Source organism: Euprymna scolopes, chromosome 6, assembly GCF_053919585.1.
Source record: "Euprymna scolopes isolate OS-2025 chromosome 6, ASM5391958v1, whole genome shotgun sequence".
NCBI classification, from domain to species: Eukaryota; Metazoa; Mollusca; class Cephalopoda; order Sepiida; family Sepiolidae; genus Euprymna; species Euprymna scolopes.
The window spans coordinates 111,376,328-111,393,582 of record NC_136487.1 but is presented as its reverse complement, the minus strand read 5'-3'; the positions used below and the strand labels follow the sequence as shown (position 1 = coordinate 111,393,582).

The 17,255-nt window shown below is 30.2% G+C and overlaps 1 protein-coding gene across 12 annotated transcripts in view; it reads left to right on the top strand.

The window, feature by feature from the left end:
* LOC145277870 (E3 ubiquitin-protein ligase CBL-B-like) overlaps positions 1-17,255 on the top strand; it is a 231,556-nt gene that overhangs the window by 130,334 nt on the left and 83,967 nt on the right. For all 12 annotated transcript variants that reach the window (XM_080129838.1, XM_080129830.1, XM_080129828.1 and 9 more), the window contains exon 4: positions 7,894-8,031. In XM_080129838.1, coding sequence (XP_079985964.1) covers positions 7,894-8,031 — 138 coding nt within the window. The remainder of the gene's footprint in view (positions 1-7,893; positions 8,032-17,255) is intronic.

Genomic DNA, 17,255 nt, shown 5'->3' with positions numbered 1-17,255 from the left:
TAATCATGCAATTTTCAAAATAAAAAAAATAAAAATTGTAAATGCTCATAAAATATAACGTTTCTGAATTTTTGAGATGAGGATTGATTATCTGTATTATTTGGATTCTTCAGACTATTTTTCTCCTTGAGTGTTTGTGAAACAAAAATGATACTCAAGATTAGAACAGTAGTTTGAAGAATCCAAATAAAATGTTAAAATATATATTCGTTTTTTTAGTGTTTTTCTCCTCTTCCCTTAGACACATGCAAACAAGCAAAATTTAGATGAAATGTTGGCTGTCCAGAATTAGGCACTTAAGGAAAAACATAAAATTTGCCCCAGGTTAGAATAATCTCTTGCTTTCGCTGAGGATAGAACAGATACTACACTTTCAGTTATTTGAAAAAAAAATGTGCAAATTAGGCACAAGATCATTAAAAGTATGTGCAGGTAAGGGGGTGTTATTTTATATTTACCTTTTAATTGGGTTACATCTGTAGTCATTTGTCAAAGTGTTGTTGATTTCATTCTTTCATCATTTGTTCCTCGCTTTCACTTCAGCAGTTACCATAATACCACATTTACTTTATGGACTATCTTAAAATGTTGTCAATGTCAACGATTTAAAATGAATTTTATCTACAATTTCATTCAGCAAAAAGCACTCAAAAGGAAATAAAATAAGAAACTTTAAGACTCTCCTAACCTATTCTTAGATTGTTCACTGTTTTCCAGTTTGTGTAAAATTAAAAAAATAAGTAGGTCTCTGAGTGGAACTGAAGTGGGAGAAAAATTGATACCGTTGCAAAGAAAGTCAAGCCCTTGGATAAAAACATTTGGTAGAAAAAAACAATAGGTAATTTCCTAATTTACATGTAGCCAGATTTGTTATTGACGTTCAGAACAAGTTTTGTTAATAAAATTATTTTATCTTATGCATTATTTTTATATAAAAATGAACCATAAACATACATATATCTACTTTGTTTTGTTTGTTTTATTCAGATTTATTTTTTAACATAAAACCAAAAATTTAAGTCAAAAATTTTCATGTTTTAATTTGATGATTAAAATGTAAAATATAACAATACATAAATCAGGATTTTCCTAATGTCCAGACACTTAAAAATTTAGGTTAAAACTTCCCAGAAATTATGCTTTAGGAGTGCAAGAAAAAAAGAAAAAAAATGAAACCTATTCATGCTTAAAATGAAATTTAACAAGATGCTTAACTTCAATTAATGTGAACCTGCAAACACTTATTTATTTACTAGCTGTATCTGGCCACGCATTGCTATGGCTCCATTTGTTTAAATGGACAACCCCCAAAAAATAAAAATTTAAGTTTTTTTATAAGAACAAATTAGTGTGACAAACTTTTTTTTGTTATAAAAAGATATCCTTAGAGAGAGAGAGTTGGGCAGAATATATATAATTTCTTCCCAACTTTCTTTTTACTGGTTTCTGAGTACGCTGATTACTAAAATCTTGATTAGATTTTGCAAAGACAATTAAGTTTCTACATATATAGATGCATGCAATAAACAAATCTACTTCTCTGCATCTGACATGTTTCTGTGTTCGTATGTTCGTCATCTACCGAAGTTTTGCCGTTCAATAGTAATTGTAAATAGTGAAAATTCACATAAAAACAGAAAGAACCAATGTATTTTATTTGGTGTATTAAAGGTCCTGTGTGTTTTGTCAGCATAATCTAAGAAAAAGGTAGGTTAGCATTCTCTTAGGATGCCGATACTGTTCATCCTGAATAGTCAGAGCTCAGCCAATCACAATGGACAGAATCAGGCAGAGAAGACTTTATTATTTATGAATCGAAACATGGAAAGAGTATATTGTGTGTGTGTGTGTGTGTGTGTGTGTGTGTGTGTGTGTGTGTGTGTGTGTGTGTGTGTGTAAAAAAGAAAAAAAAAACAGTAAATGGCAATGCAAGCACAATATTGTAGGAAAATATAGAATTGGGCCTGGTCTCAACTGGTAGCGTTAGGATCACTAAATATTGAGAGAGAAAAATAGGAACTTCTTCCTTTATAGATGTGGCGATTGTGATAGTGTTGCTCATCGGATGTAATGCAGCATTTTATTACCACAAGTTAATGTGGCAGAAATGGGTTGTCATAAGCTGCATAAGATAGTAGCTATCAGGGTAGATGTATTGAATTTGTATGTGGCATCTGTTGTTGCAAACCTACGGTATTTTTAGCCAGAGAGGAATTTCTGTAATCAAAATATTATGTATGAAGATTTTTTTTATTCATACCCATTACTTAAAAATACATTAATTTTCTGTTACCTTAAATGGAGAGTTCTGTTTACTATATAAATACATGAAACTAACTTTTTACATGCAAGTAATTTTCTTTCAGTTCTGAAAGGTTCGATTTTCTTTTGGGTATCTTTACCAACTTCGCACAGCAGTAAGATTGAGCATGATGATGCCAGTCTATAGTGAGGAATGAAGCTCTGCCAAAAGCCACTTTGGATGCATTCAACATTCTCTTGATTAGTAAACAACTTGAGTAACTAGTAACAAATCAATCCCCTCTTCTAAAACCATTCTCCAGGAACCCATCTCGTAGTAATGCTCTGTTTGATCATTTTCTTGGGCATTACACTCTCATTTGGGATAGTGAATTGGTTTATCACAGATCAATTAAGCTGTCCCTCATGCTAGAAAATGCTGACACGTCTAATCACAACAAATTTTGTATCTATAGAGAATGCCCTCTATTTAAGGGAGCTTTTTTTTTTTGCAGTGAGAAGTAGGTAAATAATCCCAGTATAAACTAAGGCTTCTATTAAAATGAAATGTTTGCAATGTGTTGGTGTGTATACATATGTCAATTTCATTTTGGATTTAAATGTTGCAAGATGGTTGTAACATTTGTTAAAACTCTTTTCATCCTTTTTCTTTTCTTTAAAACTAAATCTCCATAGATCACATGGACAAATTTGAAACTAAATGAAATAAATATAGTTTTTATTTTATTTTAGAGGCTGCAAACTTTCAATTAAAATAACAGGAAAATATTTTTATTATATAAATATGTGGTTTATTCCAAAGGTTAACTTTTGTCATTTATAATTTAAATACAGTTTTGAGCATGTGGCTCTACGGCTTGTGCATATATGGTGTAATCTAGAGGTTCAATTTTCACAGGCTCTATGCACTAAAAACGTGTTGGATGTTGTCTTAAAAGTAGTCTATTGTATCTTGTTAATCAACATAGACATTGGATTTTACATATCCCCAAAGAAAATAATCTAATGGGTTAAATCACACTAACGAGGTGGCTAGTTGACAGGTCCATTTTGTGAAATTATTTGTTCATCAAATGTTTCTCTCAGTTAATTAATTGTATCATTTGCAAATGCTGCTCGAGTGTCAGTCTTTTTATGAATTGCCAAACCAAGTTGAACTCAAAATAACCAATAGTTGCCAAATCTGCAATTAAAGAAAATACTTTTCGATTTAAAGCTCACACCCTCTAAAAAAAAAAAAAAAAAAAAATCACCCTATACATTTCCTATGACATTTGAAAATACTTAATGCTAAAATGTAAGCAAATAGATTTTGGAGGTTTATTATTATCCTATTCTAATTTTTAAGAAAGTCATTTTCAACCAACGTTTATGTAAAATTTTTGAATATTTATAAAAAGATTTTTGCTTGAAATTTAAGTTTTATTGAAAATTTAAAAAAACATTTTCTTTGTATTTCCATGAATATAGCCGTTTGGTTGTTATAGCAATTATATAAACACTTTTACAAAAAAATATATGGTGCAATTTCTCATGAAAACGAAAACTTGCATTTTTTATTTTCTTGATGATAAAATTTCCTATCACTAATCTAGATATATATTATCAGACATTTATTTTCTTTTAAAAAAGATAGAGCAAATAAGATTTGTTTGCGAGAAACACATGTTAGGATGGTTCAAATTAGTAAAGATGAAAATAGATTTGGTGACAAGAAACACTAAAGGATTAAACCTATATTTTACCATTTTCTTTCTTTGTCTACTTACAATTTCACTTAGAACTTATTTTTCCTTTCTATTTCATCTGTTTTAGGTGTAGAAAATTCTGTATGACCCATACACGGTCTTCATCCTTTTGATGTCACTTCTTTTACTCATATTGTAGAATGTTGCAGACTTGATGCTTCTTGTTTCATACATAAATTTAACTACTTACCAAACTCTCACTACCGACTCTAATAACCAACCTCCCCAGCCTCAACATCCTGTACTAAATCCATTGTGTATGACATTTCAACTCTTATGTCGTGTCAGGACAAGTTCAGGATTTCCTTGTTCTATTACTACAGTTTCACTTATTTCTATCTCCCTATCTCTTACTCTTTTGAGTATGATTCTGCCTGCTAACAACTAGAACAAAAGTTATAACACATTTTTGGATTTTACTGTTTTTTAGTTAATAAAAAAACGTTGTTTAGAACTACATGATCACATTTTTAAGAGATGCTGAAATCTTGAAAAATTTTATCTATGAAAAAAAAAAATTCATTGACAAAAAGTTTTAGAAGACATTTATGAGCTTGTGCAATAGAATAGCAACTATATGAATGGAAGTTTAAACAACAAAAAACGAAAATTAGGATCAACCACCAGGTTCATATTGTTTTAACAATTTCATGGTGCCTATAAAGTTGTACATTTCCAAAAGATTTTTAAATATAACCAATACAAAGAGTCTGAATAATACCAACTGCACGCCTATGGAACTCTCTATTTTCCAGCTGAATATAATATGATCATCTTCAAGTTCAATGTGAACAAGTTCTTGATGAGCCATCCCATTAAAGTAATTCAATTTACCAACTTTCCACTACTAACAATTGCTACGATATTGTCCCATTGACTACCACATACTCAATACCCTTTATCCTCGAGTGGCCTATAGGCCTTGATAAGTGGGGACTCCTTTGTTAAAAAAAAAACATTACTAAACAAATGAAGACCTAAAATTAAATTAAACAGACTATAATAACTTTAGGTTTTCACAAAATCAAAATAACTTTCAAAGACCCATTAACTTTTACTGTTGAAATAAAAAAAAAAAAAAATTTACACAGGGTGTGGTATAAAAGATGTCTAACATTTTGGATTGACATAAAATTAAAAAAAAAAAAAAAATCCTTATTATATTTGTCTTTATGGATTTTAAAAATGCTATCAAACAAATGGCCATTGTTGACACTATATTAATTGAAGTCATTCCTGGAATTTCTAAATGTCATCTCGGGTAGAACTGCTCCAATTTTCTCTCTGATCCTCTCTTTTACATTTTCAAGAGTTTGAAGACAATATCAAAAAACCTACCCCTCACTACTAAGGAAAAAGTCACAAGAGTTTAAATATGGTGACCTTTGTGGCCACGCTCAAATTTTGTTTAAAGAGACCAAACATCCTTTCCCTCTATGCCCATTGATAGAGAAAAATGAGCATGGTAGAGAATTTGAAGAAAATGATAATGTTTAGCCTACTGATAGAGATATCTCATCTTTGTAATTTCATGATACCTTACCCTGGTTCTTCATGCCCTTCCTTTTATAAGAAAAATTTAAATTAAGAATGTCAACTGATTCATGTAATTTGATTTAGATCAAAATATTGACTTGCAGTGTTTTGTGTGAACAAATTTATTGATTAACCATTTTTGACTTGTGGAAATATTTGAAAACAATTAGAGATGAGACTATAGATCAACATATTCACATTGATAATCTATAGAGTTTTAGAGTTAACATTGATACTAGAATTTTCATTTTGAAAATCGGTGGAGCATTATCATTGTTGAGCAGGGGGTTAATCTATCAGGCATGTGTGATGATGTCTGAAAGTGAAACCTAACAGTCATGATTGAGAATATGCATTGTATTTAGAGAATGATATAATGGATGTGTAAGGTAAATTTGAATTAAACTGATGAAATAGATGAGTGTTTTTTGGTGAATCGATGTAAAACATTTCAAGTAGCATGATTGGTTAAGAGAAAACAGAATGTGGATTTTAGAGAAGCAGAAATAAAGATCTAGTCAGAAATAGGTTAGTTTGGAGGTCAATTTTTAAAGGTCATTCAACAGATAAAACCGATGCTAAATGAAATATGTACTCATCCAAATACAAGTGAAAGAGTCAACTACATTAATCAGATCCTTTCATTGTATCGTGAAGAAATCATTAAAAATTGAAGAGCACATGATATCTATTTCTTATTATAATTTAATCAAATCAATTACCTAACTTGAAGTCAAAATACGTTTGAATAAGTTTACACATTTGGCAAAATGTTTCAGTAGACTAGTCATTATTTACCTGCATCTCAAAAAATAACATGATCAGATTATCCAAGTTCGACCCTACATATATGGCGATATAAGCATGGGTGAAGAAAGAACTTTAAAGTATTCTCTTTATTTAGAATGAAAAGTACAAATCTGGATTGTAAATATACTTTAAAATTCTTTCAATTATTTAAGTTAAATGAAAATCTCATCTCCTCAGATAATGTTTCACTACTGGATACAAATTCATATGAAATATGGGTTATGATAAAAGAAAAATTTTAAGATTACAAACTAAGGGAGAGGAATTATCTATAAAAATTCAACCTTGTTAGCCAATTGGTAAAAAGAACAATTCTCTTTATGAAGTTTCTGCTTACCAGACCAATTGGATATATGTGCATGGCTATGTATATTAGTACTTATATTGAGTATTTTGAGTGATTTTATAAGTAATGACTCGTAAGGAAAGATGATGTCTTCTATATAATTAAAACAAATGTATGTGTGGTTGTGTGTGAATATTTAACTGCTAAACTCTAAAACCACTGAAATTAACAGGAAATAGTAATCATACACCAAAGATGTTTCATAATGAGTAAAAAACTTTGGATGGATGAAAAAGGCTTACAGCAAGTTGAAATGCAAAAATGTTAATTTCAACTTGTCGACATTTCTATTAGTTTGTGCATGCGTAAACTAATAGTTAAAAGTGGTTTAATTTTATAACTTCTCTATCTGTCAGGTTAGTTCAAGCAGTTGGAGTGCTAAAAATTTTGGTTGCGATTCCAGCTGATGCTACCCAAAGCATTTTTTCTTTTTTTTTACTTTTGAAATCAGTACTATACACACACACACACACACACACACACACACACACACACACACACACACACACAATAGAGCATTGGCTTTGTAATAATAAATACGAAATCTGCATAAATTAAAATATATTTAAGCCTATTTTACAATTGGCAAGGTCGGACACCCACCCCACCCCCACTAGTCTAAAATAAAAATATGATTTAAAAGAATTTTCATTTATCTTCCTTAATTAAAAATAGATTCAAAGTAAGCCAAGTGAACAACAAAGCATTTAAAATAAAGACTATTGGACCTGGGTGTCTATTAATCCTTTCTCATGTATTATTATATGAAATTAATTTAATAACTTACTAAGATATTTGACAATGGATCTATTCTTGTGATTCTTTGTTTTGATGGAAATTTAACTTTTATGTATATTTTATGTTCAGGGTACTTATGAAAATTCTTTTGTGAATATGACTGAATCATGAAAAATTTTGTTTCATTGTATGACTAAGACATTGTCTTGAAACAACTGTAAAACATTTGTGTGTTGCTTTTATTTGGAACATAATTTGAAAAGCATTTAAATTGTTGTGTGTGTGAAAACTATTTAAATTGTCAAGTGTGTGTGTGAAGAACTAATATAGCTGAACTATGTTAGTAAAAGCATAATATATTTGTATTAATATCATACATGGCTAATCATCCCATAACTCAATGATGCTACAATTGTGCCTTGTTTGAAAATTTTAAAATTTTTTCTTTTTCAGTTATGTATTCCGGTTAAGTTGTACCCGTCTTGGGCAGTGGGCAATAGGCTATGTAACTGCTGAGGGTCAAATCCTACAAACGATTCCACAGAACAAGTCTTTATGTCAAGCATTGCTTGATGGACAGAGGGAAAGCTTGTAAGTAGAAATATCTTTTCATTTCTTATTAACATGACCTAATAATAGAAAGAATCAACTTATTTTTCACTAGTTGTTTAGTTGTTCAGAAAGTAATGATTCTTTTTCATCCTCTTTTTGTTATAGTAATCTGTATCCTTTACTACATTATTAGTTAAGACTTTGTGCAATTTCAGAATGATTCTTCCTTGGTTTGAATTTTTAAAGTAAAAAAAAAAGCATAAGTTCCTTTCATCGCTCGGATCAAGTAATCATCTATGCTGTGCATTTTTTCTTCAAGAGTCAACAGTAAAAAAAAAAAATGTTTGAAATGGGGCATCAGTGGTTCCTTTACAACCTAGTAGCTGTTATAAATGTTTATATAATTAAATTTTAAAATAATACTAAAAAAAAAAAATAATATTCACAAATAAAAACTATCCAGTTACAAATATTTAATTTGTTTAAAAAATGGTCCGCAGCCTTTCTTTTTAAATTTATGTCATCTCTCTCCCCTGTATCTTGATTTACTTTAGTGAACTCCTACAGCTCTTTCTATGTAAAACAGTTTACATTTACAATAGATATGTTCCATAAAAAATGGAAAAATGTTTTTTTTTTAAAATATGATAAATTTATTGCAAATAAACTTTAACTAAAATCTATGAAAAATGAATGCAAGCACATATCGCCAAGTTTACTTATTAATTTCAAGATGTACTTTAATTATTGCAAATGTAAAAAAAATTAAAATACTGAAAACATTGTTTTTTCCCTTAAACCAAAGATTCTTGCTAAAATCTTATTTTGTTTGTTTTTTTTCGGTATGGAGCATGTTTCTAACAGGAATCCAATATTAATATTTTTTGTAGGATTTATAAATTTTACATGAAAAGAAATATATAGGGTGCATTTAAACTTTTTTTTTTGGGGGGGGGGGTAACAAATAGCACATAGCAAATATGAAAATAGTGTCCATTGTATTTTAAATATAGAATTGACCCAAATGTGATAAAGTGATAAGTACTAGTAAATACCCAGAAAGTAATATTGTGCTACATAGTTCAATACAAGTAATAAAAGCACATTGCAAGAGACAATCTGTAATTTATTCTTCAGTCCAGCACCTCTTGGCAAATATGTTTTCCCTGTTTCTTTGGAATGTTCCTTTTTTTTATGTAATTTTTTGTTGACTTTCTTCGATGAAAAACTGCTGCACATTAAAATTACAAGTTCCTTTCTCACACCTTTACAACAATGATATTATTATAATGATAATCGAAATTTTTATTCTTCTCCAGAGTTGCTAGATTGACCTTTCTAAGGTCAAATTTTGCAAATTAGGCCTTTTTTTTAAATTTTTTTAAATTATTATTAAGCAGTTTGGAGTTTTTCAAAGAATAATGTATAGTCTAATTAAATTTCTTCCAAATCAGCAAAATATAAGATATAAATGTTTAGTTTACGAAAATGTGATATATAGTGAAAATTTCCTCACCAATATCAAAATAAAATGGTGGTTGTATTTTTAAAAGCTAATGCTATTTAGTTATAAAAAAGATTTTGATATGAATTGTTCAACAAATCTCATTGTTCAATAGTCTTTTTTAGTCTGAGCATTGTGATTTTCTTTTTGTTTGTTTTTCATGGAAGTTGCTCCAGACTAAGGCATGAAACCACTTGAGCTTTTTTCAAAAAACAAAAAAAAAAAAATTTTAAGCTCAAAAACTAGCTAATGATAAATGTTAAGGATAGATTTGAACTTGGAGGGGCAAGAATTGCTGTTTTCTATCAGAAACATAACTCGTGAAATGTGAGGACTAAGGGAAAAAATAAGAGAATTGTTTGATCAATTTTACCAGTAAGTAGTCTATTATGTGACAGAAAGTTGTATTTTCTGTTTGTAATCAGAAATTATACAAGATATTTTTACAAACATGACATCATTGCATTTATTGCTACAACCTTGACCTGGTTATAAAAAAATAAATAAATACTGTAATCATTCCCTGGGGGTTGAAAATACTTTTATTTTCTTTCATTCTTATTAGTAGAAGTTTAAAAAAGAAAAAAAAATCTGAAACTAGGTCAAGCAATTAGTCAGATTTTTTTTTTTTCTATTTTGTTAATCATATGTTGTCAGAAGGTATGGATTTTTTTCTGTTAATAAAACATAAAAGCGATTTTTTTTTTTTTTTTTTTTTTTTTTTTTTTCATTGGGCCATGTTCATTTGAATACGTTAACATGCGAAACCTATTTTCCTAGCATGTGAGATTTTCTAATGTTGTCAAATTACATGATACAACTGAGTGCACATGCAATCCAAAAAAAAAAAAAAAAAGATGAAACTAGTAAACTTAAGTCATTTCTAAGATGTTTATAACTTGTTGAAAATTCTGAGTATTTTTCCATCTATGTAATGCTTATAAACATGATTTTTTTTTTATTACCATGGTTATGCTTAATTTTAAATCCATAATTATTCATTTAAATATGCCATAGAGATTTTATTTTAAAAAAATGTTTTCCATAAATGGTAAATTATTTTGTGACAATTACTTTGGCCTTTTTATTGTCGCTCTTGCATATATCTGTTAAAAAAAGAAAGAAAAGAAAATGTGTACACTGCTGAAAAGAGTGTGTGTTAAAATCACCAGCTGCCATTAGCAATAATGTAAAGCTCTTTGTATAAACAAATAGAACCTTCTTTAACATTAATTTATAATAAATTAAACCTTAATCTATAAATATAAAAGCGAATATGTATGTATGTACGCTTTTCCTCGATGTCCACAAAAGGCTTCTTTCAGAGAAGCGCTCGCTCGCTTCACAACTTCTTAAAACTTTTTATATCATCTATAAATTGTAATATCTCACAGTTAACCACAGAGCTCGCCTGTCTATTTAATTTTATTGACTTTAAAACGTTAATTATTCCACATTTCCCGCATCGGCACACGTTACATTCGGTTTTCGGTATAAACAAAAAGCGAAACTCGACTCTAATCACAGGCCCAGAGCCAGTGGTCTCTAGAGAGCTAAGTAACGTTTGGTCAATGTCGACTTTGTCATATCAGACGGTAGCTTTCATTTCGAGATGAGGGAGCGAGTTTTTAAAACAAACCGATTTATTGACCTCATTAAAAACTGTCCCGCACAAAATGCTAACTGCTGAATAGCTATCGCTGTCACGTCAATCAAAAACGCGCACCTGTTTTTTGTTTTTTTTTTCACACTTTACTATTTTCCAACTGTACGTTGTCAAGGCTTCGTTTTTTTTTTTCACGGGCACCTGTTTTTTTTTGTTTTTTTTTTCACATTTTGGGTTTTTTCACACACACCTACAAACACCCGGGCAACGCCGGGTACTCCTCGCTAGTTTATTATAAATTATTTTAAAAAATGGTTATTAAAATTAGACTTGGAAATAGCAGTTTGGGTATTTTTTATTTACTATGTAGTCAATATTTCAAAAGACAATGTTGTAATATAAACAGTAAGATTTCCATTTCTGACTAGTGCTAATGTCACAATGGATAAGATAGGTTTCAATCTCAGCCTGAAGCACTTTCATGTTTAGGTACACTGAAGAGCTAAAATACAATGAAACAGTCTGTATAGATCATATATACTGTGCATACTTGTGATGCATTGAATCACAAATACCACTATTTGTTTTACTTTTGATTTCATTTGAAAATTGATAAATGGTGGCATGTCTAACAGTAACACATTCTTATTGCAGAGAGAGATGTGGAAGTGTGAAAAAGAAAGCAGTCACCACCACCACCACCCTTCCTATGAACTCTTACTAACTCTTGTCTATATCTTCCTCTCTAGTTGTTTTCATTTTCATTATCTCCCTTGAAATGTTATAAACATAATGAGTTTTGGTAATTTATACAATTTTACTTTTTATAATTTTGTCAATATTAATATAAAACTAAAATTATAAATGAATTTAATTTAAACATTAATTTATTATAAATTATTTAAATATGGTTATTAAAATTAGATATACAAATAGCAGTTTGGATATTTTTTTATCTACTATATAGTCAATATTTCAAAAAACGATGTTGTAATATATGTATATTTAAATAAGTGAGCTGTTTTGATGGTCATATAGGTGGGATAAATGAAAAAAAGAAGTATTTTATCCATATACTAGCAAAAATATATGCTCTCTCCAGTTGAATATTTTTTTTAGTTGAAAGGATGTCATGATGAATGACCTGCATACACTGATCAGTTTAGGAAATAATGATTGAGAGGATGATATGACTAACGGAACCCCCACATACACTCACACACAAAAAAAAAGTTGGAGTTAATGCCTGGGAGCATGAAATTACAACAGAATAGATAGTACACTATCCCTCTCCCACATACACAAAGGAAATGGTAATCCCTGGGAGGATTGTATCATCAGAAACAAATGTATACTATACTGCCCCCCCCCCTCCAAAAAAGAGAGTAGTGCCTGGGAGTAGTGTATCATGGTGAATGAAAATATCCTAAACAGAATTCAGTAAGCGTAAACTGTTTTAATGTGATATAGTTACGATATAGTTAGTGAAAAAAAACACTTTTGCATTTATTCATTTAAATAAAATATTTTTAAAATGGCAAGTTACGTTGTCTGTGAAATACCGAAATGATAATAACAAGGTTGGGGTGAGCATTGCCTGGTCATTAAAAAAAATTCCAAAGCTTAAGTTAGTTACACAGATGTTATAACGACGTCGCAAATTTAGCTTTTTAAAATGGGAGAATTTAGTGACTGTTAGCGTATGTGCGGTTTGCAAATTGTGTTGAAAGCAAGGTTTTTATCTGAACCCCTCCAAACAAAACATTTCTACATGAAATAATCAATTTTATTTTCAGTTTTTCGATATTTTTGTCCAAGAGATGGCTTTTTCTAACAATGCCATGTTTGTACCTGTACAATGTTGATAACAAAAGTTTTTAGCAGACATGCAAACACACACACACACATTTGCCTTTTATATAATAGAAGACTATTTATTGGGGCCATCAAGAAATGTTGATAACGGGTTTATTAAGAAGTGAAAGAAAAGTTTTAAAAAAACAACAGAAAAATCAATTTTATTGATTTTTCTGTTTAAAATGAAATGGACCAAACACAAAAGGACATCATTCAGAAACTCACCACAGTTTGTATACCATATATGAAGGGCTTGTCTGAAAAACTTCAACAAATATGTAATCCATATGACATCGGGACAGTATTCAGGAGTGATTCAACTCTCCGGAAACAGCTTGTGAGAGTCGAGCCCCCTACAGAAAAAATCATGACTAAGAACTGTGTATATGAAATCCCATGTAAATGTGGAAAACTATACAGAGGTGAAACGTGTCGTCCGTTGAAAGTACGGTTAGAAGAACATTGAAAAGCTGTAATATGTGGAGAGACTGAAAAGTCAGGTATAGTTGACCACATCTAGAAAGAAAGAGAAACAACCTACCATTATGGGACGAAGTAAAAATTATAGACAGAGAGGAACGGTGGAGAGTAAGATGACAGAAAGAAGCAGCACATATGCTGGGGAATAAACAACTAAGTAGATCTAGTACAGAATTCAATACAATATGGCAATCAGTAATTATAAACAATAGATAATATATACAAGTAATAAGTATAGATATACATCAATATATATAGTAATTAGTAATAAATGGTGATATTTACAACTAGAAATAAAAAGTAGGTTTAAGGCTCCTAAAATTTGTACTAGAATTGTCCGCAAGGACCCGTGGCGCAGTGGTTAGAGTACTGGGAAAAATCAATTGTAAAAGTGACCTTCTCTTGAAGGTTGAAAGTTCAATCCTCAGTGTGAGCGACCAAAATATACATTTGTGAATTACTTAGGACATGGCTGACGGAACAAGAGCACACTAGCTCCGTGAAGTAAGTGTTCCGCTCCAAATTCTGTATAAATTCCTGCGTTCGACAGAAACATTCCAGAGTTCAACAAGATACACCTGAAGAAGGCCGGAGGTTATATCAACCGAAACGTTGTGAAAATTACACTCAAGATGAGAACAGTAGTCCGATGAATAATAATGCAAATAGCCAATCCTTATCTCAAAAATTCAGAAACGTAAAAATGGAAAATGTTTATATTTCAGTCTATGTATATTTATAATTTTACTTTGCACTTTTACATCTCTTAAATAAAAGCACGTTATGGTATTATGATAAACATAAATGATACTAACATCCTAACTTAGATGATGGTATCCTAATGAATGAACACTACTCATCCCCCAAAAGAAGGTATTCCTGGGAGGATGGTTTTATCACAACCGAATGGATACTACTACTCCTCCACAATTAAACAATACAATAAAGAAGGATGTAATATTTAGGATTTCCGCCATACATCCTTAAGAATGAAGGAGATAATTATTAGGACTGTTTTATCACAACAAAACAAATATTACATTACATTAGAAATATTCTGATTAAGTCAAGTTTTTCTCGTGTTTTTTTTTCTATATAGATTAGCAATAATTATGCATTTAATTAATTTAAAATGTAACAGAAACATTTTTCATGGTTTCTTGGCCTTTTGACATGTAAATCATGCCCCTTGAAAATGAAGTTCTAAAAAAGCTTTTAAAATGTTATCCCATTAAATTTTTTTTTATAAATCTTTTATTGATTTTATCAATAATTGTAATAGTATTATTAATAGACAATTGCATATAAAGAATAAAATTTGACAACCCAAATCAAAAATTTAAATTACAGAATAATTTATTAAAAACTTACAAAAAAAAAATGCAAATTAGCAATATTGAAATTTAAGGAAGTTTGCAGATTACTATATATACAGTATTTCAAACTGTTATGTGTATCATTAAAATGATATAGACCTAACGAGTTTTGATGTTAAAATAGATAGAAACTTTTGCATTTATTCATATTCTAGTGAGGTTTTGTTCATGAAAGTTAATCGAGTTAATCCTTATTTTGTTTATATAATAGTACTCAATAACAAACATATATTGAGAATGAGGCCTTTTCATTGTTTACAATTTTCAGACTGGTTTCTTCATCTTCATTATTGCTAGCACAAGGATGCAACAATATTGCACTCTAGTCTGCTTCTGGCTTTCTGTCAAATTCTGGAATTATGAAATTTTAGATCTAACCCTTTATGGAAACATGGTTGAGACAATTAGTGCATATTAAAATATGCAAGTTATTTTGAGGTTTTGAGCTTAAAGGCAGCAAAGCAATTAAAGAATATCACAAGGCTTGGAGAATGGAATGTAAACTGTGCACCCTCAATATTCTAATAGTATGACAAATATGAAGGTGAAAATTGCAAATGATGTACATGCTGTTCTCGAATTATGTTAGTAAACCTATATTTGTCAAACATATTTATGGTATGTAAATAATTATATCATGCAACTAATCTATATAGTATAAATAAGTTTTTTGTTTTGTTTTTGTTTTTTTACAAATGGGTTACTACTTATCAAGGCCCCAAGGTCACTCGAGGATAAGGGTTAATGAGTGTACAGTGGTCAGGGGGAACATGTCATAGTTATCGCTAGTAGTGGAAATTTAGTAAATTGGATCACTTAAGGGAATGGCTCATCAAGAATTTGTTCACATTGGACTTGAAGACAACCATATTGTAGTCAGTTGGAAAGCAGGAAAATGAAACAGTTCCACAAGCGTGCAGTTCTAAGAAAGAAACTTTGTTCATGGAATCTACGTTTAGGTTTAGGCACAGATAAAGAGTGGGATAAATTATTGATAGTGGTTTCAGATAGACTGGTGTTTTTCATGAAAGTCAGGGCAGGAGAGACCATAGATTGGAGCTAAGATGAGCACTTGCCATGAAATTAACAATAAAGCAGAGACAAGCTCGCAATGTCACTTCTGTTGGAAAGAGGTTCCAGGAAAGAGAAAAGGTTGTAATGAGAACTAACATATATTAGAACTGTTTTGGCTTGAGCATCTACTTTTTTCTCTTTTGTTAGACGTTTATTATTTACTGTTAATACATTTGTTATTTAAACGTATAAGGTGCTAGAACCGATGCATTTCCATTTCTTTATAAATAAGTCAAGTATTTTAATATTTTGTTATTAGTTATTGCATATAAATATTTGCATCGTCTTTTTATTGCATGTAAATATTTGCATCGTCTTTTTATTGCATGTAAATATTTGCATCATCTTTTTATTGCATGTAAATATTTGCATCGTCTTTTTATTGCATGTAAATATTTGCATCATCTTTTTATTGCATGTAAATATTTGCATCGTCTTTTTATTGCATGTAAATATTTGCATCGTCTTTTTATTGCATGTAAATATTTGCATCGTCTTTTTATTGCATGTAAATATTTGCATCTTTTTATTGCATGTAAATATTTGCATCATCTTTTTATTGCATGTAAATATTTGCATCATCTTTTTATTGCATGTAAATATTTGCATCGTCTTTTTATTGCATGTAAATATTTGCATCGTCTTTTTATTGCATGTAAATATTTGCATCATCTTTTTATTGCATGTAAATATTTGCATCGTCTTTTTATTGCAGGTAAATATTTGCATCGTCTTTTTATTGCATGTAAATATTTGCATCGTCTTTTTATTGCATGTAAATATTTGCATCATCTTTTTATTGCATGTAAATATTTGCATCGTCTTTTTATTGCATGTAAATATTTGCATCATCTTTTTATTGCATGTAAATATTTGCATCGTCTTTTTATTGCATGTAAATATTTGCATCATCTTTTTATTGCATGTAAATATTTGCATCTTTTCAGCAGATTGTTTAGCTTTATCTTTATTCTATCATCTATATTTCTGGAAATTAAGATCCTGGATGATGCTAGGTATCTGTGTGTGTGTGTGTGTGTGTGTGTGTGTGTATTCTCAGGTGCATGGTATCATAAAAAACCTCACTAGACGATTTGAAAATCATCCCTTCTCAGGTGCATGTTATCATAAAAAACCGAGAGACCTCAAAAGCATGCGGACCAGATCTCATCCCGGCTGTGCTAATAAAAAAATGCTCTGCTGAGATTGCTCCAGTTCTCTCCAAACTTTATAATAAATGCCTTAGCGAATCTTGCTTTCCTGACTGCTGGAAAACCGCTTCTGTGGTACCAGTTTTCAAGAACTCTGGTGAAAGAACTGACCCACTAAATTATCGCCCTATTAGCCTCCTCCCACTTTTCGCCAA